Genomic DNA, 26,166 nt, shown 5'->3' on the forward strand with positions numbered 1-26,166 from the left:
GGGGTGGAGGGGATCACACAAAGGAGGTTTAAAATGTGCCAGTTCCTTGCGCAGGTAATTAAATAACGAGATGTTTCCAGCTGCCGGCGCTTCTTTGGGAGACAGCCACCCAATGCGGTGTGTCGCACGTATGCGTGACAAACCTGACTTCTGATTGTTGCCCCCATGTGCATGGGATATTGAACTCAACTGAGGTGTTGCTACACTTTATTGCTTTCCTGTAATTGCTTTTTGAAAAGGCAGTGGCACCAGCAAATTGTCTTTCTGCGCATGAATAGCTGTCAGTCTGCGGAGACCAAAATAGTCTCACAGAAGGAAATTTTAAAAGAATGACCGTCTGCCAGCCTGCTCTGGGAGATGTAATGTGCTCCCAGCTGCAGAGTAACCTGCAGCCTAAAAGTACACTTCAAAGGAAGCAGTTCTGAGGAAAAGCTGTGATGGAAAGGTTATGTTTTTAGTTTTGACCCTCAAAAGGGCCTTGTTAAACTATTATAACAGCTGCATATTCCACAGGGCAGAAACAATTACATTTGTTTGCAGTAATTAATTCCTTCTGTCTCGCCTTTTTTTTTAATTAATCCTTCAGTTTTTGCTTGATTTTGACTGAAAAATGCAAGTCTACTTCCCTTGTTAAAACTGAAAATTTACTATATATTTATATTCAGCTTCTAAAAGCCCTCTTTCCAGACTAGACATATAATACAACAATTTAATCTTTTTTGTTTCTAAAAGCTCCTGAGGTCTAACTATTGTTCTGAAATTGCCTGGGAGCCTTCTGGAAACTACTGCTTCTCAATTAGAGGAATAAAAAGTGAAGAACTTGAATAAAAAAGAAAAGGCAAAAGAGGTTAAACCCAAATTTAATGTCACAGAGTTTTGACTCTAACTTTACAGTAGTGTTCCCAAGGAAAATAATAATGAATAGTGCAAAGGCATTTATGTTTTTGAAGTCAGATTGATAGTTTCCAGGTTTTTACAGAGCTTTTGTTACTTTTATTTTTCCAGGTATATCACTACACAGGGTAATAACTCTTTGCTCTGCCTCTCCAAGGAGTGTGAATGCTCAGAACTCAAAAGAAGGTGGAACAGGAGTATGTGTTCAGTCAAAAAGATTGAAACAGAGAGAGAATGCTTTAATGCAGAGAAACAGTGTTTTGAAATTATTCTCTTCCAGTTTGTTTCACTTTGTAGAATGTTAGAGAGGTCTTGATGGTAGTGGTGGTGGCCAAGTGACCTAATGAACATATTTTCTAGTAAAATTCCAGTGGCAGTTTGTTGAAACTAAAGTTGACCTTTCCCATCCACTGCTTTGAGAAGAAACTCTGAAAATGGATGTCTTGGCTTTGGCCTTTCTCATGTTCTCATGAGCATTCCATCAAGAGTCCCTGATAAAAGCTGTGGCTTGAAGGGGATTTTTTGATGCCAGAAGTTGCTCAGTTGAAACTAGATTCTGACTGGAGGATTATTTGAAAGGAAATGCTAAATGGCCCTAGATTTATATAGCCTAAAACCAGTTTCTATTGCTGTCTCTGCTGGATTTCCTACCAGCCCAGCCCAGGCCTCCAAGGGCAGTTTGCCAGTGAGAAGCTATCCTGAGATGCCCTTTTCGGCAGCTTTAGTGACCCTGAGGTGAGATTGAGTTCCCTCTTCGGTGTTAGCTTTGCTGCTTATCATCCTGGCTACCCCTCTCTGGTTTTGTCACGTCTGGAACTTTGCAAGCCCATAAATGAAGCTCACTTTTTTTGTGATGTCACTCATGTGAACCACAAGCAAGGAAGCAAAAGGAGTTAGGTAAGTGAGGAGGGAGCACTCTTGCTTTGGGCTGGAGAGACAAAACTGTTGGTTTCAGATCTCAGGTTAAGAAAAACTATGCTGCATTATTTTTCATAAGGGCTCATTTTGGACTCATTTTGAACTCAATGAGAAAGGGAGACAGGCAGGAAGGAGACACAGGATCAGAGGGAGACTCACATTAAATTAATTTGAACTCTTTAAATCAAAATTGTCAATTTGGTTTCAGTTGTTGTACAGCTGATTTCTGTTTTCTTCTTACATTTTTATACATGTCTTTTCCAACAAGACTTGAATGTAGCAGGCCTGACCTGGCACATCAAAGATTTATTTTTTAATGGGGGAAAAAAAAAAAAGTTGAGCTATTCCAAGATTGTCAAAGAAATGTTTCAGTTAAAAGGAGATTGGCATCAACTTATTTAAAATTTCTTAAAAGAACAAAAGAGATAAACAGCTGACCTCTTCCTTTATGAATGCTTTTCTCAGTTGTCTTTCCGTACTCATGTATTCTCTGTATACACAGATGAGCTTGTTAGAATTTTATCTGGTGCATTAGCCCTGCTACAAGGACACAAGTAACATTTTGGACAATTCTGCTCCACACAGGCAGTGCTTCTGTATACCTCCTAGTCATATTTTAATCATCATTTCATGTGCTAGTGGTGGGTTTTAAGTGTGCTCATTTTTCTTTCCTGTAGAATGCTCTTGGTCAGATCAGAAATATTGCTAAATCCTTTAAGCAAACTGTGGAAGCAACCTAAAGGAGAGGCAAAGGACACTGAACCAGTTTACTTTTCCAAAGAGAAAAGGTTTTGATACAGTTACTGAGTTGGGTTTTTTTTTTAATTATTTCTAAACTAATGAAATCCATCTATACATAGACCAACTAAATCAGGGTTTTCTGTTTAAGTTTCCAGGAATTTCTGGTAGTGATGTTCCTGCTGGAAACTACGGGCTGCTTGTGTCTGCACAGATCAACTTTACTTTTCCTGCTAGTGCTCAGTCACAGTTACATGAGATTTATAGATCCTACCAGCACTGACAATGTCATCTCCTACCTGCCAATACATCAATGTCAGCAGCAGTCTGAGTCATTTTGCACCCCCTGCAAAATGCTGACCCACAGCATAAGCTGCCCAGTGGCACACAAGGACCTTCCTGTTACACAGGCCATCCAGATAGTGAGAAGTTCTCATTTTAGGAAATCTTAAGTACAAAAGTTCACATTTTGCTGTTGGGGGCCATGGTCAGGTTTGCTTCTCAATCAAAGAGCTGTCCACAAGTGTAGGTAGAGAACTGATAGTGAAACTATTGATTAGGGGAATATCAGAGCTGGAATAAAGCTATTCAAAAGCTGCATAATTCCACTGGAATATGAAATGTGTTTCAAGGTTTTACAGGCTTGTGAGGTGTAAGAGAAAGGAGCATTAGCAGCTGAACTCATCTGTCATCACAGGATGTAAAAAAAAAAAAAAAAAAGAAATCTCTGTGGGTTGGTGTTGCATGAAGGGTTCTTTTGAAAATCAGGTATTACAGCTTTTAACTGCCACCCATCTGTGGTTCTGCACTGGCAGAGAGATGAACTAAGTAGCTGGGGAGCTTCTGCAGTGAATGATGCTAATTGCTAGCAAATCTGAAAGGAATTATATCATGCAGCCACTACAATAGTGGAGAATAGACTCAACTACCCAGGACATCCCTTGCAGTTCAAGTCTCCTACAGCTTCCCCTTTCAGTATAGAGCAATAGTCCATGTGTTAAAGATACTTTTCCACTGGAGCTATTTTGAACTGTGATTTCTGCACTGTCTGTTCTTTTTCTTGCTATTGTTTTGAAACAGCATCATCACTTAGACTGGAGAGAAGATAAAAAATTGGAGAATAGTCAAGTATTCCAGGTTTTCCCAGTATTTTAAAGGAGGCATTTTTGATAGCTCCAGAAGTTGGTAATAACTCAAATGTTTGTCAGTGCTCAGTGAAGATCAGGGCTGTGCTTTCTCTGTGTGTGTATGAGGGAGAATCAGACAAAAGGACCTACCAAGAGTGTATCTGAACACAGGGCACTAGAAATTAAGTGTACAGTGTTTCCAAATAGCATTAAAACTTCTTCCTGTAGGGATTCTGTGGGACTGGATGTTAAAGAAGGCTTTCCTTGCAGAATTTTTGATTTAGGGGCTTCAAAAGAGGAAGTGCATGGATGCTGTAAGATGCCATAGGAAGGAAAATCAGATCAGTAGAACATGTTACTTTGAAGTTATCTAGAATTTATTTTAAAAAATCTACTTCAATTTTAATGAAATTAAGAGGTGACACTTCAGCCTGTCACATTATTTTGCCTCATTGATAATGAACATATAAATGGCAGAAATTGTTTCTTCTGTATGGAAAACTCTTATTAAATTGATCATTCTGTTCGTTCTTAGATGTTTTGTGTAGACGTAAAAAAATGCTTTGCTAACTAATGGAACTGTTCCCTCTGTCTGTATTTAGAAAAATGTCTTTTTACCTATGTGCCCCTCTTGGAAGAGAAGAAATAGTATAGCTATAGGATGTGGCTGGAGGGATCTGGTCAGGTTCTTTGTCTCAAAAAAAAAAAATCAGACTTATCTGCAGAATATTGTAGTGTTGCTGATGCCACACCATCAAGAATTACTACATCTACAACTTGATGGAGTTTGTGAGACTGAAAAGCATGTGCTTTGCTTTTAAACTAGAGTTTTTTAGAGAGACACTGAGGCTCTGTGATTCTAGGGGAGGGTGTTTCTGTTGTTACAAGAGCTTTATCTACAGCTGAATTGCACTTAACTCAGTCTTTATCTGTTGAGCTACAGTAGGTAGATAACAATACTATAACAAATATATAGTTAAGCTGTCCAAATCAGGTTAGACAGTCCTGTGAAGTTCAAGAACATATTTTCTCTGAGCTGTTGTGCTGTTTCTGTCCAGTATTCTCTGTTTTAATGGACTTGTGAGAACTGATCTTTAGCCTAAGCAGTGTACTTTGGTCAAATGTCTCCCAGTTTTTTGGAGACATGTATCTGACAGTCCTGTGAGCGTGTGACAGGAGACTAGAAGTGTTCACATGCTGCAAGTCCACATGTGGGAGCTGGTGGAGGGGACACTGATTTCATTGTGACGTGTCAGAGGGTATTAAAAAAAAAAAAAAAGGTGTGACATACAATGCTGTGGTCTCTGCACACGTTTGCTGTTGTGCAGCCCTTGAGTGGCGTGCGGGATGATGAAGAGTGGAGGGATGGATGACCTCAGAATGCTGTCCCAATCTGCCGTGACTTGTCAGGCACAGTGGTCCCACAGCTGGGTCCTGCTTTAGGCGCTGGGGCAGTTGCTGCAACAGAGTCAAGCCCATTCTCAAGCGTGTTGTTACCTTGTACTGAACAAAAAGAAAGACTGTTTTCCCCTTAATTTGTTAAAAGTTGTATTTTGCTAGTGACAGCAGAAAAAGTTACTTATCTGATATGCAGGTTCCTCTAACCACCACTGTGGGATTTTTTTCTTGTGGCTCCATTACTGTGGGCATTTACTGTGAACTTTTTATCATGGACAATTCTAATGGAATTCAATTGCAGCCAAGGATCACTGTCCCCAACATGTGTGGTGAGGAAGAAGATCCTAACAACAAGAGATCCTAATGACTTGCCCCTTTATCCTGGAAATGTTCTGGAGATCTCAGGTGGAGCCCAGTGTTAGCAGCATTGGAAAGGAAGGCAAAACCACGTGTGAGAGAGAGGGAGAGAAGATACACACACACTACATTCAAGTAATTCCACCACTGTTGAGCTTTTCAGCCACCTCCTTGTGCATTTTCTCATTAAATCCCCCAATACATGCATAGGTGGTTTTGTGACGTCTTTGCTCAAAGATGTTTGCTGTAACTGCTCTTGAGAGTTCAGGATATGATTCCTCAGTACTGTGCTTTGCTAGAGAGCTGGGATTTTTGGGAGCTTGTGCAGTAAAAGGTATTTAAAGGGACAGATTTGAAAATCACACACATGCTGTCATGACAAACTCAGGCAGACTAACATGAGCTTTTCCAACCCCCTCATTTAAAAATTAACAGGAGTTGAAGCAAGCTGTTATTTTCTGTTATATCTGTATGCATACTTGCAATTGAGGAAGCAGTTCATAGTGATTAGGCAGAAATACTTTTTATTCCGATTGTTGCTCAGAATTAGTTGCCCCCGTGTGGATTTTCACTGGTTAGTAGCCACCTTGTACATGGAATAGGAGTATGAGTATCACTCCTACTTCCTGAAGTAGGAATGAGAAATTTCTAACACCCCTGAAGAAATACTGCAGGTCCACTTCCATGTCCTAGTCTCATTCTGTGCCTTTGGTAGGTTGCTTTTCCAAGCACCAGTCACCCCTTCTTGCATTTCCCTCAGTGCTGAAGGCAGCATTCCCATTTCACAGGAGGACCACAGTCCTGGTTACCTTTGCAGGATCCATCTGTGCTGAAGATGTTAAACAAAGATCACTGGGATAGGTTTCTGTTTTTCCCCAGGCCATGCTGTGTGCCAGCAGACCCTGCTGAGCCTTGGCACCCACTGAGCAGGTGGTCTGGGACAGGCTCTTGGGTTGCCGCAGCAGGAAGGAAGGTGCCTCTGGGATGAGCACCTTGTTCCTCCCAGCCTGGGAGCAGGTGGGGACAGCATGGACCTGCAGTCCTGAGGAGGAGCAATCTCAGATGGCATTATGCAGCTGCATCTGCCATGGAGTCCCCCAAGGAGAGGTCCCAGCTCTGCAGGGTGACCAGAGAAAAAGGTTTTGGAAACCAACACCTTGCACTGAGTCTTCTGGTTTAATATTGCTTGGGGGTATTGTGATACCTCTCCGGCATGACTGCTCTGAGGGCACTGTGTGGTTTTGGCCAGTTCATCTCTAAATCACCCCATCAAAGGACGTTTCTTCCTGATGTTCCATATGATGCTCCTTAGGAACAGAACAAGAACTGAAATTTCTCTTACCATTACACTCTTGTTCATTCAATCCATTATGTGTCTGAGTCAGGCTGTAATTTCCTTCTTCCAGGCTTGCAGGAAGCAGAGCTGACACAGGTTTTTAAAAATATAAATAAGAAAGTTCAGCCACAATAGCAGTCACTGGTATAGCCCATGGAAGCTGAGATGCACAGGATTAAATTGCGTGATTATACTTCTTGGATGTAAAAGTCTCTTTATCGTGACAGCCTGCCAATAGGCCACATAGTGTAGAACACATGCTAGTACATACAGCATTTAACTCTGCTTTTGCCACACACCTGCTTGTCCCTTCAGAGTTTTAAATGGCTGGCAGCTTGGCCAAAGATATTTACTAACTGCTCAAGGGGTGTTTGTCTCCCCACATGTCTCGCCTTGGCTACTGGGATAATCTTTGCAGTATCCCTCACACACCATTAACGTGACAAAGCATGATTTTTTGGGTAACTTTATCACTTAATGCTCATTGTTTTGCAGTTAACACCAGGGAGCCTTGGTCATTTAGCAGCTGTTAACAAAACCAAGTTTAAAAAAGCAGTCCCTATGCCACACCTGAAGTTTTAGATTTATAACATCAGGGTTACTGCAGGGACAGCTTGCAGGTGTTGAATGCAAGAGGAGATACTTTCCCTTCCTTCCTCTTTCTGTTTCCTTCCTTCCTGAAGCTGGCTGCAGTACTTGCCTTGTGACTGAGCTGTGCCTAGCAAAAATGATTCCAAGGGAGTTGGCAGGCTTTTTTTTGTTTGCTGGCCAATCGAAGGACTAGCAGAACTGATTCGGGACAGGTGGCAGGAGGGTGAGCTAGGGAAGGGGAGTTGGACTTCCACTGCTTGGCTCTGTTGTGCTGCTGGTCCATGGAACTGTGCTTCAGCTAGGTCAGAAACCAGGTCTGCATACAGAGAATAATAGAAGTGATCAGAGAATAATACGTGCACATGAAGTGTTTCTAGCACTGCTTGGGACGGCACAATCATCATGATTTTACTTCAGTCTGGGCTTAAGAGATTTTTTTTATGAGTGAATTTGGTGAAGAGTTGAATTAGACCTTTTGTTTAACATGAAATGGAAGACTTAATGTTTCTTAGGGTCCTTAGAGTGGTGTAAGAAATGGCAGGATCTTACTGAAAATAGCCAAATTCTTTCAGATTTAAAGATCTTTGGCCATTTAACATATTACCAAAGATAGCTAAGGTACTTGGGAATCAAAACTGTCATGTAGTTACAGCCCTGTGCTTCAGTATTTTTTGAACTTTTCCCTTTTTATGGGAGATGTCATTTTCTGATTTTCAATCAAATACATAAATAATTTTGCAGGTTCTAAATAATAATAATTTCTAACAGTCTGTACATTGAACAAAATGCATTCACATTTATATCCAAAGCTTTCTGTGGAATCAGAAAAACATGCTGCCCTGAGCAGAGGTACATCTGGTGCAGTTTTTGGGCACTGAGGATGGCCAGTGGTGAACAGTAAAGGAGGGTCCACAGCAGCATCCCACTGTCCCTTTCTCCTTCCAGACAGTGGAAAGGCTTGGAGAGAGAAAGGAAAAGCAGCTTGGTAAAGGTTTAAGGGTCTGGAAGCCCTGTTGGGAAGGATATATAAAATGAAAAAAAAAACCCTCTACTTTTGCAGCCAGTTGGGTCCAAGTGCCTCCATGCAATAACATCTGGTATGTGTTCTTCTCTTTTTGCTCAGCTTTCTCCCAGTGTTTTTGTTATGTGCTCCCTGTGTTATATACCATATGTCCTTATTTGGACAAAGACTTTTTTTCCCCTTTCTTTTGGAGAAAGCAGGGAGGAACGTTTGTTGCCTCTTTACTCAGTAATAAGAAACAAAGCAAGTTTGCTTTGGGGGAGTCAATCTCTAGTGTTTTATGTCGTATCCAGGCCCATCTATCACATCTCTCAACCACTTGAGGGTTTGGTGCAGGTAAACACATTTTTGAAGTGTCATCTTAAATTAATCTTGCCCGGTCGTGGCATGTGGTTCTTCCCTTTGTGCTGATGTTTGGGTATTCTTTGCACTGTGTTTCAGACGTCATCTGCTTTTTACCCCCTGGAAGAAGCCTTGTTGCCATTAGTACATTCACAGAGCTCTGGCTTGTTATTTAGGGAAAAGACTATAACCTTTTCTTCCAAAAACAGTTACCATGCTCAAGTACTTTTTCCCCTTGCTGCTCAAATAAATCTCTCTCTGATGCTGGGGAACAGCAATAAAGTGTTTCCCTGGTATTTTGTTCTCAATTGTAGCCAGCCAAACTTCTTCATCCGTTTTATTAGCATCTGGACAAAAGGACTGCATTAGTAACAGGGGTTTTTATAACCCTTTTCTTCTCAAACATATTTCCTCTGCTTCTTCTGCATTAGAGATTTTATAGGCATTTTTTTCCATGTATTTTCTTTTATGTTTTGTTAGTGTAGTTATGGCCCATTCTAAAGTGTTACAAGTCTCAAGATGATATGGAAGGAATTTGAGATTTACTTATGAAATGGCCCAATGAGAAGTATGGGATGATTAATTTGAGAGTAATTTTAAGAATCAGTAGTGTTTTTAAAAGAGAGGGTCTTAGTGATAAATTTAATTGGTACTGTTATGGAAAGAGTTGCCATTTGAAGTACTAACTTCATCAGATCATGCTCTTCCTCTTAGACTATAAGCAGCAAAGTGATGCTGTGGCAAGGCTGCAGTAGGAGGGAACAATAAACTCTGTAATGGTAAAGTGCATTCTTGGGCAGACAAAGAAAAATAAAGCACTCTAGATATGTCTCTCTCCCTCTCATAAATCAAACGTGATGAATTGTGTTCTGGTTGTTCTGATATTGGAAACAAATTCAGAATAGCACTGCTTGCACTGGCAGTTCACTGCAGCTTCAAGCTGAGCAGAATGTGTTTTGATAAAGGTCCCATATCAGTGCCTTTAATGACTTTGGACATATTTTCTATCAGGTTGTTGAAGCTCTAGAAGATGGGTCACATTTCTGGTTTCTTCTGAAGCAAAATCCTAGACACATCTGAATGCTTTTTTTTAGTAGAAATGAACCCCACACTGGAATAAGGTTCATGTTAACACATGCATTTTAGGTGTTTGTCTACATCTGAGAGCAGAACTGTCACCAGGGATTTGGTGTTTTGGTTTAATTCTATCTTCAGAAACTGAAGAGTTCTGAAACAAGGTATATTTCACAGTAGTGAGTGTGTGAAATGAGTAGTGAAATCAAATCCAAGTTTTGCTGAAACAAGATTTTAGACAGAGTCCCACTTTTCTGCTAGTTAATGATGAAATAACAACAGATAAATTTTGCACCGTATTTCATTATATGATAAAATCAATAGTTAGTCATTTCACCTCTAAGCTGGGCATCTCCATCTACCATCAAGAACAGAAGACCTGTGCAAAGCACGACCTGCTTCTTATGCTAAATGCTCAACTTTTTAGCTACACAAATAGGTCACACCTCAGTCAGCAGCACGGTAGCAGCTTTTTCTTACCCCCTGCTTCCTGTCAGTCATAAGATTAAGAAAACCACCAGCAACTGCACAGCCCTGTGCAGAGTTTAGTTGCGTGCAGAGCAGGGCTGAGGATGCTGGATTAGTTCATGGAGGGCTGATAATAAATGAGGCAAGACAGACTGACTCCAAGCTGAATAGGTTATTGCTGTGACCCGTGTCTTTAATCTGCAAGAATAGGAGTTTGCTGGCTTTAGTTACACTTTCAGTAGATGAATTACACACTTGGTGGCAGTTCTCATCTTCTTGTGCCCAAATGGGTGTAATAGCAAAGGTCCAGAGAAGGAAAAAAGTGCCATCGTAGACAAACCTTATATATCTTCAGTGCTGAAAAGCTTTTGTTTTGTAGTCACAGAATTGCAGAATCAGCTAGGTTGGAAAAGACCTCAACTGGTGCCCATGCCTTTATGCTTACCTTTGCATGGCAGAGGAATGTTTTTTCACTCACTGTTGAGTGCTTAGCTCCCTCACAAGCCTCTTGCAACCAGTATCAAATTCTTAGAAACCCATCTTCTGACCTCTTTCTTTTGGAATATTTATTAGTGTACAGCAGCTGAAGAGTTACTCCAAGAGTTAGGAGTAGCTGCAGCAGTAAATAATTATTACTAGTGTGCAGTCTTACTGTTTTTAAAGCACCAGAGTAACTAGCTGTTTTCATTCTTGTTTGATTGCAATAATATTCAAGTATAAACATCACTTAGTGAACTTTTCAAGAAGTAAGGGCCGTGCTGCTGTTATGTAGGGCAGTTCCATATCCGTGGTGATATTCTTCCTGCACTAACATAATTAAATTTAAAGTAAGAAGGGATTTGGTTTATTTCATCTCTCAAACGAATGTGTGTCAGGAAATATAAGTGAGTGGAAAAAGTCTGTCTGGACAGGCAGCTTGCTGTGGTGTATTGCATTTCACTGACATGAGAGGAATGTGGCAGTGAGGTCTACAGTTCCCCGCTGTAGGCACCAGCACTCAGGCTGAAAAGCAGCTTGGGATGTGCCTTTTGCTTCATTAAGCAAAAGGCTTTATGCCTGTGGCGTGAAGTGCTGTAAAACGTGGTGGAAGTATTACAGTGTGTGTTCTTAGACAGGATTGCCAGTCTCAAATATCTAAAATCAAAAGTCAGATATTCCAACATAAAATCTGTCTCGAAATTAGAGATTTGTTTCTTTTTTGCTTCTTAAGCTTCATTTATTTTTAAGTGAAAGCTGAGATCTTCACCGAAAGGTGAGATCTTCACCTGACTTCAGAGCTTTAACAAAAACAGCAGATTACAAAAAACTTGCAAAAAGGTCATAAAAATCGTTAACAGCAAGTCAGGCATCTTCTGCAGAAGCTGCGTGATTGTATAAGCTTTGTCATTGTAAGTAGGATCTAAAAACCAGAGGTGCAAAATGCAGGCTAAGCTCCTGGCACTTGCAGTATAGTTGAGGTTTGCTTACCTTTAACAAATAACAGTACCTCTCCTGGTTCACATTATGGAGAAGCAGCCAAAAAAAAAAAAAAAAAAAAAACAAAACCAAAAAAACAAACCAGCAGAGTCTAGCAAGCCCGTGTTGTGTGGGGGAGCCACGGCGAGGCAGTTTGCAGACCTTGCAGTTACCTACAGCTGATTTGTGGCTGCTGTGACTTCTGCAGCCTTCCCGGAGTTTCTTCCTGTGCGTATTGGGGTCAGTCAGTCGTAGGACTCCTGTTTACAGGAGCCAGCAGGTGATGCTGAGGGATGCATTCATTTCCTTGTGTTGTCTACATCTTCCAAAGAAATGTCAGCGCTGACGCCTTCCCTGAGATGGAAGTTGTAAGGATAGGGATTATTCTTCCCACTCTGCTGAAGTGGCAGGCTGTAGCTTTAGGGTTTTGAACCTCTGCATTATTAACAAGCAAGGAAGGTGGAGTGTTCCTGTTTCTAGGCTCTTTCACAGTGCTGGAAAAGCAATGCCAGAGCATTTTTAGGATCTTTAGTCATTGTTCCTACCGACCTGCACTACAGTTCCTAAGAAGACAGACTACAAAGCCCACAGTCTGCAAAGACTAAGATCCAAGAATTTGAATAATTGTATAGGATTTTTTAATGTAACACTAAAGTTTGCTGATTTGGAAAGGGGATGTTCCTGTACCCTGGTCTGACATTTGCCAATATGCTTTTGTTCCATCTTCGTATCTTGGACTCAGATGAGATCTTTTTCAGCTATGCAACCCTGGAGGAAACAACAGTTCTTGAAATAACATATCAGCACCATAAACACTTCTCATTTGACATTTTGACATTTGGTGTTGGCAGCTCCGCCTGCCTCTTGAGTGTGCATTTGGCTGTCACCATTCAGCCAGACCCTTTTTCCTGCCCAGCCAGTTCAGATGGAAATCACCTTGGCTCTCAAGAGCGCTCCGAGTGACTGTTTAACATGGCTAAGCCTCAGGGACTCTGTCCTGCAAATATAAACTTGTTCTTAGGTCAACATCTAAAGCATAATTTTCATTGTTTTTAAGAATCCTATTAGTTATAGAGGAATGATAAATAATCCAGTGGTCTGGAACCACATTGTTCTGGCTCAGGGAGCTGTTACCACTACACATGATGCTTTTGGTGTTGGAGGTGTATGAGATGCACTGTTATACTCTAGGATCTAGCAGTTCACCTAAAGGTTCAATGCAGTTGAGCCCAGTGAAGTCTGTAGGATGTATCATTCAGTTCTTAAATACTTCCTCCACCTTTCAGTGGAAACATAGTCAGAAGTCAGTAGAAGTGTTTACTACTGTCATATTGAAAGGTGAAAGAAGATACAGATGTAAAAATGTTGTATGCATTAATTATTTAACCTGCAATCAGGAAAGTATAAAAATAATCCAGGGTGAAAAGTAGGAAGAATTCTAAAGGAAAGCACTGGTTCTTTCAGTTCGAATAATGCAGACCCCATTCAAGCTTTCTGTGCAGAACATGATGCCTAATCCCAGCACAACTAAATACATGTAGGTTTTATTTTCTCTGAAACAGATTTACAAATCATGCAGCTCTTGTGAGGTGGGTGACTAATTGTGCTCACTAAGCTTCTAGTGAATAAACTGTGAGGAGTTATTATTTTCCTAGCTCACTGTACTGTTTTTTACCTTTCAGACTTTTTAGCATCAATCAGGCTCTGCTTCTATTGCCTGAAAAATAAAATATGTAAAGGAAAAACTGCACCAGATTTAAATACATTTTATTGCTACGGTATAAATACCATAACTGTAATTAAACCACTTGAAAATAGGAACCATCGACATTTTCTCTCAGGGATTCAGCCACCTATGGGGATTTTGAGTCTTTGAAAATCTCCCTAGAGTTCCAGTGTGCTTTGCTTCTACTGATTGTTCTTGAAAGAAAATTAGCTTTTAGTCCTTTAGAATCTGTTGGCTTTTTCAGCTACTAAATATACACATAATAAGTGCTGTGGGATCAAAACAAAAGCAAGTTGCTCTTCCTACACTTGTAATTTTGATGGGATTTGCAGTTTGGCAGAAGTCAATAATATGACTCAGTGTGTTTGGGGTCACAGTGGATTAAGGGACATCCCTTCGGCCTGGTTCAAGAACCTGCAAGGTATCTTCAAATCGGAGGAAAGAGTGAATATGAAAGAGACTGGAAAAGGATGAGAGAGAGCACTTGGGAAGCCTGATCCAAAGTCCTAAAGCAGAACTAACGATGCCTGTGTTGCTCCTTCCAGATGTCAGCCTAGCACCTGCCTAAAAGTGTCTCATAACAGAGCTTCTGTCACCTGATGAGGGTTTAGGCAGATTTTTTCCTGTTAGGAATGTTCTTATGATGACTGACTTGCTCCACCAGGTGCCTTTGACTTTGTCTTTAACATGCTGCCTTTGTGGAGAGAGAAGATGATGTCAAATTGAAGACGTGAAAAGGAATGGGGAGGGAAATGCTCAGATGGTGGGAGGAAGGTCATGAAGGACTTGGATGGAAAGTCCCTGGGAGGATTAAGAGGAGAAAAAAGTGTTACCCGTACAAGCTCCTTGTCATCATATTGCTCACTATGATAGCTTGAACTTTTTGACACTTTTTAGAAATGTTTTTGGCTGATACCAAATAAAAGCAAAGTTTCAACTCTAAGCACAACCTCAGTGGTGGGGAAACTTCTGGGTTCCGCCTGCAGAACTAAAAATCTGTAGTACATTAACAGAAAGACATTACCTTTTTCTGTCTTTTGTACCCTCACAGATGAACAGGAGCCAGCGGTCAGCAGTGATTCAGATATTTCATTGATTATGGCAATGGAGGTTGGACTGTCTGATGTGGAGCTTTCCACTGATCAAGACTGCGAAGAGGTGAAATCTTGAAAAACAAACAGAGATCCAACACCAAACTACAGGGGAGGGTCACAGGGAGGGACCGAATCAGCTTTCTAGGATTTGGACCAGTCATGCACATGCCTCCAGAGCACTGTCACTCCTGCACACTCCATTCTGAGATGGTCACGAAAAGCAATAGCAACAGTTGTGTCTGCCTGGATGCGGTTTCATCATCTACATACCCTCGTTTGGTTCACACGGGAGATGAACGCTTCCAGTTTGCCCACGTGCTTGAGAGAGGTCATGGAACTCTTCAGTGGCTCGTAAATACGCAACTGAAATGACAGCTTGAGTGTTTTCTACACACTTGTTCAATTGAGGTTTTGTTGGTTTTGTGTTGTTTTTTTGGTTTTTTTTGAAAGACGTATGTTTTGTTTGTTTGTTTGTTTGTTTATAGTTTGTTATGGATAGGCACTCTGTTTGTGTTGACTGACCCCAAGTTTTTCAAGAGTTCAATCGAGAAATCTGAATTCCCATTTGCAGGTCTCTTCATAATCTGACCAGGATTTTATTGCCTTGTTGTTTCTGCATGAAGTACATGTGGCTTCAGAAGGATGGTGCACCTGCACCCTGCATTAATGTGAAGCCTGCTTTCATGAAGTGGAAGGCTTGGAAATGGTGTGTTCTGAAGGTCTTTATTTGTAAGAGAGCTCTGAATTAAGAGAGATTGCTGAGATTTGGGTTAAAACTTCATTATGTAGTCTTTTACTTGGAACTCTGTTCTAGAGAAGTATTGTACAGCTTGAAGGAGAGAAAGCAAGCTCAGAGCATCACTCCGTCCGTTTAGTCCTGTGCTATATTTTATGCTATTAGCAGCTGTCAGTACATTAGTGGCCTTCCTTCAAGTCAATTCAGTAGCTGGAAAAAAAAGATCTAGTCTAACATCATGTCTTTTCTTAGTTTCACCAAAGTCAAATCATTGAGCTAAAGGAGTGTCTGAGGGGTGTCCCAGAGGCTGCTCATTAACAGCTCTGCATTATGCAGGTGACAGTATTCTTACAAAGGGTCTGGAGATGCTGCTGTCAGTGTCAGAAATTGCTAATGAAGCAAGAGGCAGCTGGCTGAAGTGTTTAACTCCTGGTTTGTTTTGGGTCCTTTTCCTTAGTGCATTTCACAGCAGTTTTTGTCTGCTTGTTTTGCAGCACAAGAGTTCAGGTGATTTGTTGCCCTCCAGAGTCAACACTGTTGGAAGCATAATGGAATACTTGCAATTTATATATAGATAGATATGCCAAAATATATTGGGGAGGGATTTTGGAGAGGGAATTGGTAGATAAAAAGAACGAACATCAATCAAAACACCTAAATATAATAACGCCCTGACCAATCATTTAGTTCATCTTGAGCTCTGCTTTCCAGGTAAAAGCTTATTGTTATTTTTTCAGTGCATGATTTAGTTTTTCAGTCAAAATACTCAGCTGTGAAGAAGCACTTTTGGCTTTCTGTTACACAAGAGTACGTGGTTTCTGCTGAGAGTCAGATGATTTGAACATTTCTGCTTCCTGAGTAAGTCCACAGAATCAACAATTCATCTTACATCAAAATTCCATGGAGGTCAAACATTTTGACTTGATGGTGTCATGGCAGAATCTCAAAATGCAACTCTTGGAACTCTTGCTGTATTTAATCTCGTGGATTTACTTGTTAGATGGGGAAACCAACTTCCAGTGAAAATTTGTGTTTTGTCAGATCTTATTCAGGAACAAATGTGTTTAGAACTATCGCTAAAATTTTGGCTGACTTGCTTCTTTAGTACAGGAAGAAGGAAAAATTATTCTCCATCCTTTTTTGTCCATTTAGAACTCAGTTCATTTTATAGTTTAATTTTGTTTTACATTCCTAGTCCCTAAACTGGAGGATAATCTTGAGGCAAAGGCTTTAAACTGAAAGAGGGCAGGTTTAGTTTAGCTGTTAGGAATAAATTATTACTGTGAGGGTGGTGAGGCACTGGAACAGGTTGCTGAGAGAAGCTATGGATGCCCCATGCTTGGAAGTGTGCAAGATTGGATGGAGTTTTGAGTAGCCTGGTCTGGCAGGGGAATTAGAACGAGATGGTTTTTAAAGTCCCTCCCAAGCCAAACTATTCTGTGATTCAATAAAAAAGATGCAGAAATGTGCTGTTACATCTTTAGAAGCCATGTGACTGAAAATCTCTTTTCAACTGAAGACATACAGGCAGCTGGAAACCTTCTTGGTTAAAAAAGGAAGTTAGAGATCATTCCAGAAGGTGCAGCTAGGTCAGTCTTGACAATATTTGTGGTTCTGTAATCTTATTTTCTTTATTCTTTAATGTCTTTTCTATTCCTTGCTGCGGTAGAAAAGACCTGACACATCAATGCTGAAATTGACCCCTACACAAGAGAGTTTGCACAAGGTACTGCATCAGCTCCACTTAAAGCTCTGCAAATAATGCTGAAATGGGATTTAAGTGGTGCTTACACCAAATACTGACACAGAAACGAAATTCATCTCAAATGACTGCAGGGGAAGGAGTGAAGCTGCTTATACACAGTCAGGGCTCCCTATAGAAAGTACAAGCATTGGTACAATTTCTTCTCCAGTGCTGGAGCCTGGGTGCTACATGTCACAGGAACATCACGAACACGATGTCCGAGTTGTCAGTAATCCTTTCACATACACCCACTGTAGCTCAGCACACAGACTAAAAGCTCCTGGCCAAACTGTTTGGGTTTCACAGGAGCTATTGCAAAGTCTTCATTTTTATTTCATAAACAGAGTTAAGTTAATCTCAATGGATAGACTGACCAATTAGCTGTTGCCATAGCACAGCCACCCACAGCACAGCAGAGGAAAAAAGAGCTCTGTGGAAAAGCAAGGCAGGAGGTGAAACTCCCAGCTGATAGCAGGCTGTGTCCTTTGTCCAGCAAAATCATTAAAGGGAGCTGTGCTCAAAGAGGCATCACAGAGATGGTAACTGAGACCCTGCCCATATTTCTGGAAGTTAATGAAAGATTTTCTAGAGGGTTAACGCTCTGCACGCTCTTTTCCTAAGTATCCCATCCTAGATCTGGTCTCTCAGCATCCATGGGTGGCCACTGGCAGAGGCAGGGTATCAGGATGGGTGAGATGTTTTGACATATTACCATATGCTTTGGTCTTTCAGAAGAGACATCCCAACAAATCTGGGTCAGGAGTCTTTCTGCTTTTGTTTTCCAAGTTCTGCCTGCAGTTTTGCTCAGGGAAGATGTCTTTCCATCCCTGTCCTCAAGTGTCCTGCAGCTCTGAGCATTGTTGAGTCATAATGAGTGCAAAGTCAGGTTACACATCACTGAAGCCTGAACTTAGGAAAGCACTTAAATAAATGTTCTATTCCGTCCTTCTTTAAAAAAGCACTTACAACTAATTTTGAACCTGTACCAAAATCACATTGTTTTCAGTAGGTCTTCTATGAGCGTAATCAAGCCCCTGTGTCAAATGGAAACATTCTCCTAAAGCAGGACCTGGCTGACAATATTCTTTGTACCTATGAACTGTGAACTGCCTTGGGAACTCAAGGTGCTTTATAAATATTAAAACCTCCCCTGATGTATGTTTGTAACGTGTGTGAAGGCCTTAATTCTGCATAGCTGCATGGCCATGCACATTTTTGCTTACGTGAGTGTCTCCACTGAGATTCCTCACAGGGTAAAATTAAACCCCCAGATTTGCAGCTTTGAACATGGTTAGTCCCATCGTGAGCATTGTGTGAGTCCTCGGTACTGCTGCCTGCTAAGCTTGGGCTTTAAATACATGGGATTCAGATGCCTGGGACACAGCACTGGCTGGTCAGAAGGGAAAGCAGCCTTTAGCAGGCTGCCAGGAAAAAACAAAATCCTCTGGTGCCCTCTGACAGCAAGTGGATATAATTCTGCGGGGCTGACGCTATGAGTAGGGGGTGGGGGGTCACCTACTGCACAGGGCCAGTGGGCAAGGGACCGTGTGGCTCTCAGGGAAAGGCATTCTTGTCATTAAACTGATCCTGTGTCTCTCCCAGAAATTCCTATCCTGTCATCTGAGGCTCTTTTCTTTTCCATGAGCAAGTGGTAGGTGGGAGAAGACTTTGCCTTAGTGAGGCTCATCATCCCTCAGGCTGTGTTGCAGGATGAAACTCGGTCAGACAGAGACTGGCTTAAAGTATTCTTGGATTTTCTTGGGTTGCACTAAGCTGCCTTCCCAAAGGTCTATTCAATAGGTAGGATTCATAAAACATTATGTGGGCAGAATTTTGCAATCACAAATGACCTAATGTGTGCATGCAAATGTGGAAGGCACCGGGTCTACGTCCCCTCCCCACAGCTGACCAGTTCTGATGGGGATACAGATCTGGCACTTGCTGAGGGTTTGGGATTCTTTTATTTTCTGACTGCTTTAGAGCCTGAAAACTGAGATCAGGACAATCATAGGACTGCAGTTCATTCTTTAAGCACTCTATAGAATTGCCATGTATGCATATAAAAGTGCACTGATATGGGTATGGAAGCTGTCGTGTAGTGAAAACAGAAGCAGCTGTCATTTTTAGACCTTTTATTTGAGGGAGATTGTAGCACTTAAGAAAAGGGGTTTATAGAGGCAATTTGGAAAAATAAATTATTGAACTCACATGTGATAAGTGGTCCCTTAGATCTCACTAATGACCTCTGGATCAAATCCCGAGGAAGTCATTGCAAGAAGGGCATTGCTGTTACGGTGCATCCATTCCGTGTGACTAAAATGGCAGAGAAATCCAGCCAGTTCCTTCCCAGCCCCTCTCACAAGTGTTTGCCCCTGCATGAGCCTTTGTTGCAGGGGAAGGAGAACGTGGGATCAAACTGGCACGGTGCTGCTTCCTCTCTTTGTGTTTTGTGCTGCCGGAATCTCTTGCAGCAGATCAGAGGAGGGAAAGGAGCCGGCCCAAGTTCAGCTCCAGGGCTTAAGAAAAGGCAGGCCATGGGCTTTCAGCACGTTCAGGGCAGCCAAGCTTCTTCATGGCCTGTGCTGACCGGGAGCACGGCTTTGTTGAGGAACACTGAGCCCATATGGACTCATTTGTTTTATAGATGCAAAATGTGAGAGTGTGTGTGCGTGACAACAATGAATCAGCTTGGTTTAGCACAAGCGGCAAAACACATTGTCACGAAATATCTTAGGGGTGAGGGAAAATGAGGTTGGAGGTGTTGTTTTCACAGACTTTTTAAATAGGGACAATTGATCCAAAACAAGCACTTCTTTTAATTTTCCCAAGCTGTTACCTGAACTAATTGATAGTTTCGCAGAAAGAGGAATGCCAGATGGACTTTTTAGTTGGGATTTGTTTGTGTAGCAGATGGCAGCTGCAGGCTGGGGCAGCGAGGGAGGGCGAGGGCAAAGGCTGCCCCTCTGCCGCTTCACTCCCCCCCGCTGGGCTGGACACCCGCTTGGTCCCTTTATCTTTCCATTTCTTTTTCAAGGAAAAAAACCTTCTGAGCAGGCGCTCTATTTCAAAGGGAGAAATTGAGAAGAAAGATGAATGAAAGATGTTGTGGATTTTGAATGAAAAGCCAACGGATTAATTTTCCATCTGAAATTAATCTTGTCTCTCTCAAGTATTTTAATTGTGAATTGGTGGAAGACATTTCTTTTTGTAGGGAATGGAAAAGAAGTAAGGACAGGGGGAAAAAAAAGGAGGAACAGCATTTTCAGCATTTTCCCTTTCTTGTTTATTTCTTGATTCTTTGGTCCTGTGTAGCATTAAAAACAATAGCCAGATCAAGATGTTTGTTTGCTCTGAATGTATACAGTTATTTCAGATGTCAAATATCTAAATGTTTTTTATGTGTACGTAATGCCATCCTCACTTCTTGTTTCATGTTAGGAACCTGAAATGACTGTACCATTTTATAATTAGAAATGTAAAGAGGGGATAGTGGGTGGGAGGGTCGGTTATTTTTATACCAAGATGTTCCTTGTATTTAGTGAACATTTAAAATGGTTTTGTACTTGTCAAAATATACATTCCATCCATTTCCAGAAGAGGATTATTTCTATTTAGAGTAGTTTATAAGCAAACCAAAAAATGTGGCATCCCACTTGTATGTGGTTAAGAACAGAGCAGCGGTATCCTGGTTTTCCGTGATGGCTACAAAGCTTTTTCCAGCCGTGTCTCTTCTCACACGCGGCAGAGCTGTACCAGCAAATGCCAATGTTATAAAGGGAAGAAAAATCCCAAATGAAATAAACACCATATGGATCAGTGCACAGCTTACTGAAGTAATTTCCAGTTCGGAGACAATGGTCAGTCCCAGTGAAATTCACCAGAGTAATCAGTCCTGCTCTGGACAGCAGGAGCGGATTTACTGGGAGGCTTCATCCCCCTTCCTCTGCCTAGTAGGGCCACCAGCCCCAGCAAGCCAGGAGGCCAGAGGGTTGTCACGATAAAGGGTTGTCACGATACAATGTTGTCACACTCCACTGCGGCTCCCTGAGGATGGGAGTGGTGTTTGACTGAAGCTGTGCTGGTGAGGCAGTCACTTTCTGCAGGCTGACCACACTGGGTTTCTTTGGACTGTGGAAACGACCCTTCGTCTCCACATTAAAAAACAAAAAAAACCTTCCTTTGTCCAGACAGCTGCACTTTGGTTTGGGAAACACCTACCAAAAGGCCATGGCAAAGCCACACAGTGGTGTTTGCACGGGCCATTCTTTTTCTTGTAGTTGGCTTTTTTTTTTTCCTGCCCCTCTCCCTCCGCTACCTGTGACTCGCTGCCAAAACTGTGCAGTAGCAGTTTGTGAAGCATTTTTTTGCCTTTTTTTTCCCTAGCATTACTTTCTGTACAGTCTTGCAAATATACTTTTAACTCTTCGCTGATATTTTATAATGTGTACATCTTCCTCTCCAATGCACTTTATCTCTCTTGAAAAATGTGGGAGTCAGAGAACTACCATCTTAAAGGGATTTGCCGGACATCATGAGACACACACTTTATTTTTTTTGTTTCCTTCTTGCTTTGTTAGATACTGTAAATGCTAAAAGAGCATGGACAGTGACTCAGCTGGGGGAAGTACCGAAATGTTGAGGCTAATACTTGGAAGCATTATTCAGTAGTACAACATGGCTATTTTTGTTATATAGAGGATTATAAGGTAAATATGTGAGACTGTGTTATTATGTACTAGTAAAATATTGCAACTCTCAAAGTTAAGATGGTGAATTCCAAGGAATTTTATTGCAAGTTTTTTAATAAAATGATTCTGAATACTGTGTCGTATGTATTTTCTAACAGACTGTGTAAGACTGAAATTTCCCAATGTGTGAAACTTGTGGATTGCTTCTTCTTGAATTCCCCCACTGCAGACTTTGGCATCCACAGGAGGCAGAAGGTACAGTGGGAAGGGACCCGAGTGACAGCCTGGCCTTCATATGCCACCACTCCAGCTCTGGTTCCCTCTGTCCTTCAGCTGCTTTTGATCAGAAAGCAGCAGCTGTGTGAGAGGTAAATACCTCTGCTACCCCAAGGGAGAGCTGCAGCCTCAGCCCAGACACTGGGCATGATGTGTTAAAACAGCTTTAAAAGATGACTGCTCTGCCATGCCTCAGTGGGAATTGCACTATTGTGAGGGGTTATCCAGCTACTCTTCCCTTGCTTGATCAGCTGTCACTACACATCCCGAGGGGGAGAGCCCTGGGGGTTGTTGTGTCATCCAGCATAGGTATGCTGCTTGCATGAGGTATAAGGCACAGTAAAAATCCTGCCTAAAAGTAATTGAAGAGACTTATAGAAAAGTTTTCCAGTAGATGAAAAAGAAGACAGAAAAATCTCCGAAGGAGCCAAGTCCTGGCTCAGGCTTCAGCCCGGCTACAGGTCCCAGCCTGCCCCCATCCTGGCCCACATTTTATGCTTTCTGGCTGGTGCCACCAGCACGGATACCCCTCATTTCCAGCCACAGTGGTGCTGGAAAACAAGCATGTCGAAGTGACAACATGCCAGATCGGCTGGGGACCTAAGCTGGATTTCAGCCAGGCAGCAGCCATGGGCCAGTTCACACCCAGCTCGCCAGCCCCTGCTGCCTCCTTGCTCCTATGCACCCCCCTCCCCCGACCTCTGCCCCGTTCGTCTTTGCTGCTGCTGCCCACAACAGAGGGGCAGCAGCTGGCTCAGAGCAGGAAAACTGCGTGCGATTTAATGTGGCTTCATCAGCAACGCTGGGAATTATTTTTCTCCTCCCAACTCGTGTCCGCCAGTCAGCAGCACAGCCTGGAGCTCACATTCCACCAGCCCTGCCCCGACGGCAGAAGCCCTCCATATCAAAACAAACCCCGGGGCTGCCTTTGGAAGGAGGTTTTTAGGCACTGCTAGCCAAGGAATCCAGTCTCGCTCTTCCCCGCGCATCTCCCTCCCTGCCAGCTTGCTTTGTTCCCCGCCTGCACGTAATAAGCGGCGAGGGGAAGGGAGCGGGGCCGGTTTTCCTTGGCAGGCAGCTGTGCGCAGTTGCTATGTGATCTGCACACACAACACAGCTGCCGCCGCTGCCTCGGAGCTGGCAGGAGGCGAAGGCAGCGCGCTCGGGTAGCGCCGCAGAAGTAGCGCCGTGCGGAGCCGCTGGGAACGCCGCCGGGGCTATAAATAACGAGGGGCGTCAGGCAATTAATTCCAGGATGCGAGCACATATTTGGGGCTTGTGTTACATCATTCCCCGCTCTATGTGGAATTAATTTCTGGTCAAAATATTGAAATAAAGCTGTGCTGCTCCAAGTCCCGCTGTGGGTTTGGTGTTTTGTTTGTGTTTTTTCTTTTTTTCTCCAGAAAGATTAAAGCAAATTTTACTCTCTCCTCTGATTCAAGGAGGTGACACTCAGACCTAACACAGTCGATGGAGAGGACTGGGGATTCAAAGTGAATTTATGCGGGTTTGCACTGCACAGTGATATGTTCAAGACGGTGTCCCTGCTGTCCCATGATACCCAAACCACACTAAGAAAGAACATGAGGGTGTCAGAAGGGAAGATGCAGTCACCTATGCTTGGCCTGGGGAAGCCGTTCTGGAAAACTCACTCTGAGAAGCCAGTTTTCTAACATGGGGAGATCAGGTTTGGGGGCATTGCTGAAGGAATAAAAGGACTTAATAACCCAAAAGAAATCTAATGGGTTGGTGATTTATCAGAAATCAGCTGTAAGAAATCAGTGCTCAATAGGTGAGGGCGTAATTTTGCAAAACTCTCCTTTCTCCTCTTTGATCCCATGCAAAGAAGCTGCTGGCAAGTCCTGGCAGCAGTGGAAGCAGGCAAAGTGTCACCACCCTCATGTATCTTAGCCACTCTCTGCTGTAGGCTGCCACATTGCCCCCATGGACATAGAATCATAGAATCAACTGGGTTGGAAAAGACCTCTGAGATCATTAAGTCCAACCCTTGATCCAACACCACCATGGTTACCAGACCATGGCACTCAGTGCCACATCCAATCTCATCTCAAAAACCTCCAGGGACAGTGAATCCACCACCTCCCTGAGCAGCTCATTCCAATGTCTGATTACTCTCTCTGTAAAAAATTTCTTCCTAACATCTAACCTAAACCTCCCCTGGCAGAGCTTAAGACCATGTCCTTTTTCCTACTTGCCTAGGAGAAGAGACTGACCCCCACCTGGCTACAACCTCCTCTCAGGTAGTTGTAAAGAGTGATGAGGTCTCCCCTGAGCCTCCTTTTCTCCAGGCTAAACAACCCCAGCTCCCTCAGCCTCTCCTCACAGGACTTGTGCTCAAATCCCTTCACCAGCCTTGTTGCTCCTCTCTGGACCTGCTCCAGCACCTCAATATCCTTCCTGAACTGAGGGGCCCGGAGCTGGACACAGTACTCAAGGTCTCAGCAGCTTGGCTTTACAGTGCATCCTCTCACCTGAAAGCAAATGCAAGCTTGCACAGGGAGGCTGGCAGCAACCCTGGTGGCTGAAACCCAGGCAGATGTCCCTCCTCCTCCTGCTCCAGCTAGGAAGCATGCTCCTCCTGGCAGAGGGACAGAGCAGCCATCTGGGAGCGGTAACGCCTTAGATGTGTTGGCAGAGCCCCAGAGCTTATCTGTCAGAGCCCATAGCTCAGATGAAGTCGTTCCTCTGTCCTTGCTGCACCAACCAGCATCCCACCTCGTCTGCATTTTACTCAACCAGGGCAGGAAGCAAACACCTACAAAGGAGTTGCACCGGTGCAGTCACCTCCCTCCACACCAGAGAAAGGCAATGAAGCCGGTGAAGAGTCTGGAGCACAAGTCAGATAAGGAGTAGCTGAGGGGAGCTGGGATTGTTTAGTCCGGAGAAGAGGAAGCTCGGGGGAACCTGATCACTCTACTGCTACATGAAAGAAGGTTGTAGCCAGGTAGGGTTGCCTTTTCACAGGCAACAAGTGATAGGACAAGAGGAAATGGCCTGAAGTTCCGCCAGGGGGCGTTTAGGTTGGATATTAGGAGAAATTTCTTCGTTGGAAGGGTAGTCAGGCATTGGAATAGGCTGATCAAGCAGCGGAATAGGCTGCCCAGGGACGTGGTGGAATTATCATCTCTGAAAGTGTAAAAAAAACCCATGTAGATGTGGCACTAGGGGATACGGTTTAGTGGTGGACCTGGCAGTGCTGTGTTAACGGCTGGACTCGATGATCTTAGGGAGGTCTTTTCCAACCTTAACAATTCTGTCACTCCATGATTCCATGTCCTCTCTGCCTTTCTCCAGATCCCACTGCCCTTTGCTTAACTGCATAGCATTGAGGTCCCAGCCGGAGCACAACACCAGGAAGGGAGGATACAGACAAGCCCAGTGGCAGTAACACAGCCAAGGTATTGCCCAGCACCATGATGGGAAACACTCCCCACTCCCACGGGTTTTGGATGTTACCTTCATGCCCCGACCCGCTCCCAGCTGGGCATCCTGGGACTCCTCCAGAGGATCCGGGGGGTGCCAGCCCACCTGTTCGCTGTTACGACGTGTGATGTTTGCTGTCCTCTGCCAAGCCTGAAGGCAAAGGAACGACAGCTGGAGGACATGGAAGAGAGCCAGGGGCGCAGCCTTGAGGGTTGAGGAGAAAGTGATTCCAAAATGAACGGGGAAGGGTATTTACTGCTTCAGGAGGACGGCGGGCAGAGGCAGCTACCCGCATCCCTCATCCCGCATCCCATGCCGTGTCTCTCCAGCAGGAGGCTCCCCCGCCTCGCGAATGCATCTCCTGCCTCGGGCGGGCACCCGTGGGCATGCGGCTGCCTCTCCCGCACTTCGGCGCCTCTGGCACCCACCTGCGACTGGCTTCATTTATTGAGTGAAATTAGTGAATACTTACTGTGTTAAACAAGTGAAAGGCCCCACTGGTGCGTTTTTATTTCTTCTCCGCCCTGCACAGAGCCCGGGGTACCTCCTCCGTGTCCATCGTATCCCTGGGTAAAAGCCCCCTCTGACCGCCTCAGCAGAGGTGAGGAACCACAGGGGGTGTCCCCAAATCAGCCCCTCCAGGCCCGGAGCAGCACAGCATCCTGCGGGATCGGGACCGAGCGCTGCGGATCACTAAATTAAAAGGTCTGCAGTTATCCCTTGTCAGACTCTTGGAAAG

At 43.3% G+C, this 26,166-nt stretch overlaps 1 protein-coding gene across 1 annotated transcript in view; it reads left to right on the forward strand.

Moving 5' to 3' along the window:
* RNF150 (ring finger protein 150) overlaps window positions 1–15,315 on the forward strand; it is a 109,971-nt gene extending 94,656 nt beyond the window's left edge. The window contains exon 7 of the mRNA XM_027885693.1: window positions 14,497–15,315. Within this exon, the coding sequence (XP_027741494.1) occupies window positions 14,497–14,615 (119 nt within the window). The 3' untranslated portion in view covers window positions 14,616–15,315. The remainder of the gene's footprint in view (window positions 1–14,496) is intronic.
* The last annotated feature ends 10,851 nt before the right edge of the window (window positions 15,316–26,166 follow it).

The sequence above is a fragment of the Empidonax traillii genome, unplaced genomic scaffold, assembly GCF_003031625.1.
Source record: "Empidonax traillii isolate 1590-97213 ecotype Southwest subspecies unplaced genomic scaffold, ASM303162v1 scaffold170:size2694500, whole genome shotgun sequence".
Lineage (NCBI taxonomy): Eukaryota > Metazoa > Chordata > Aves > Passeriformes > Tyrannidae > Empidonax > Empidonax traillii.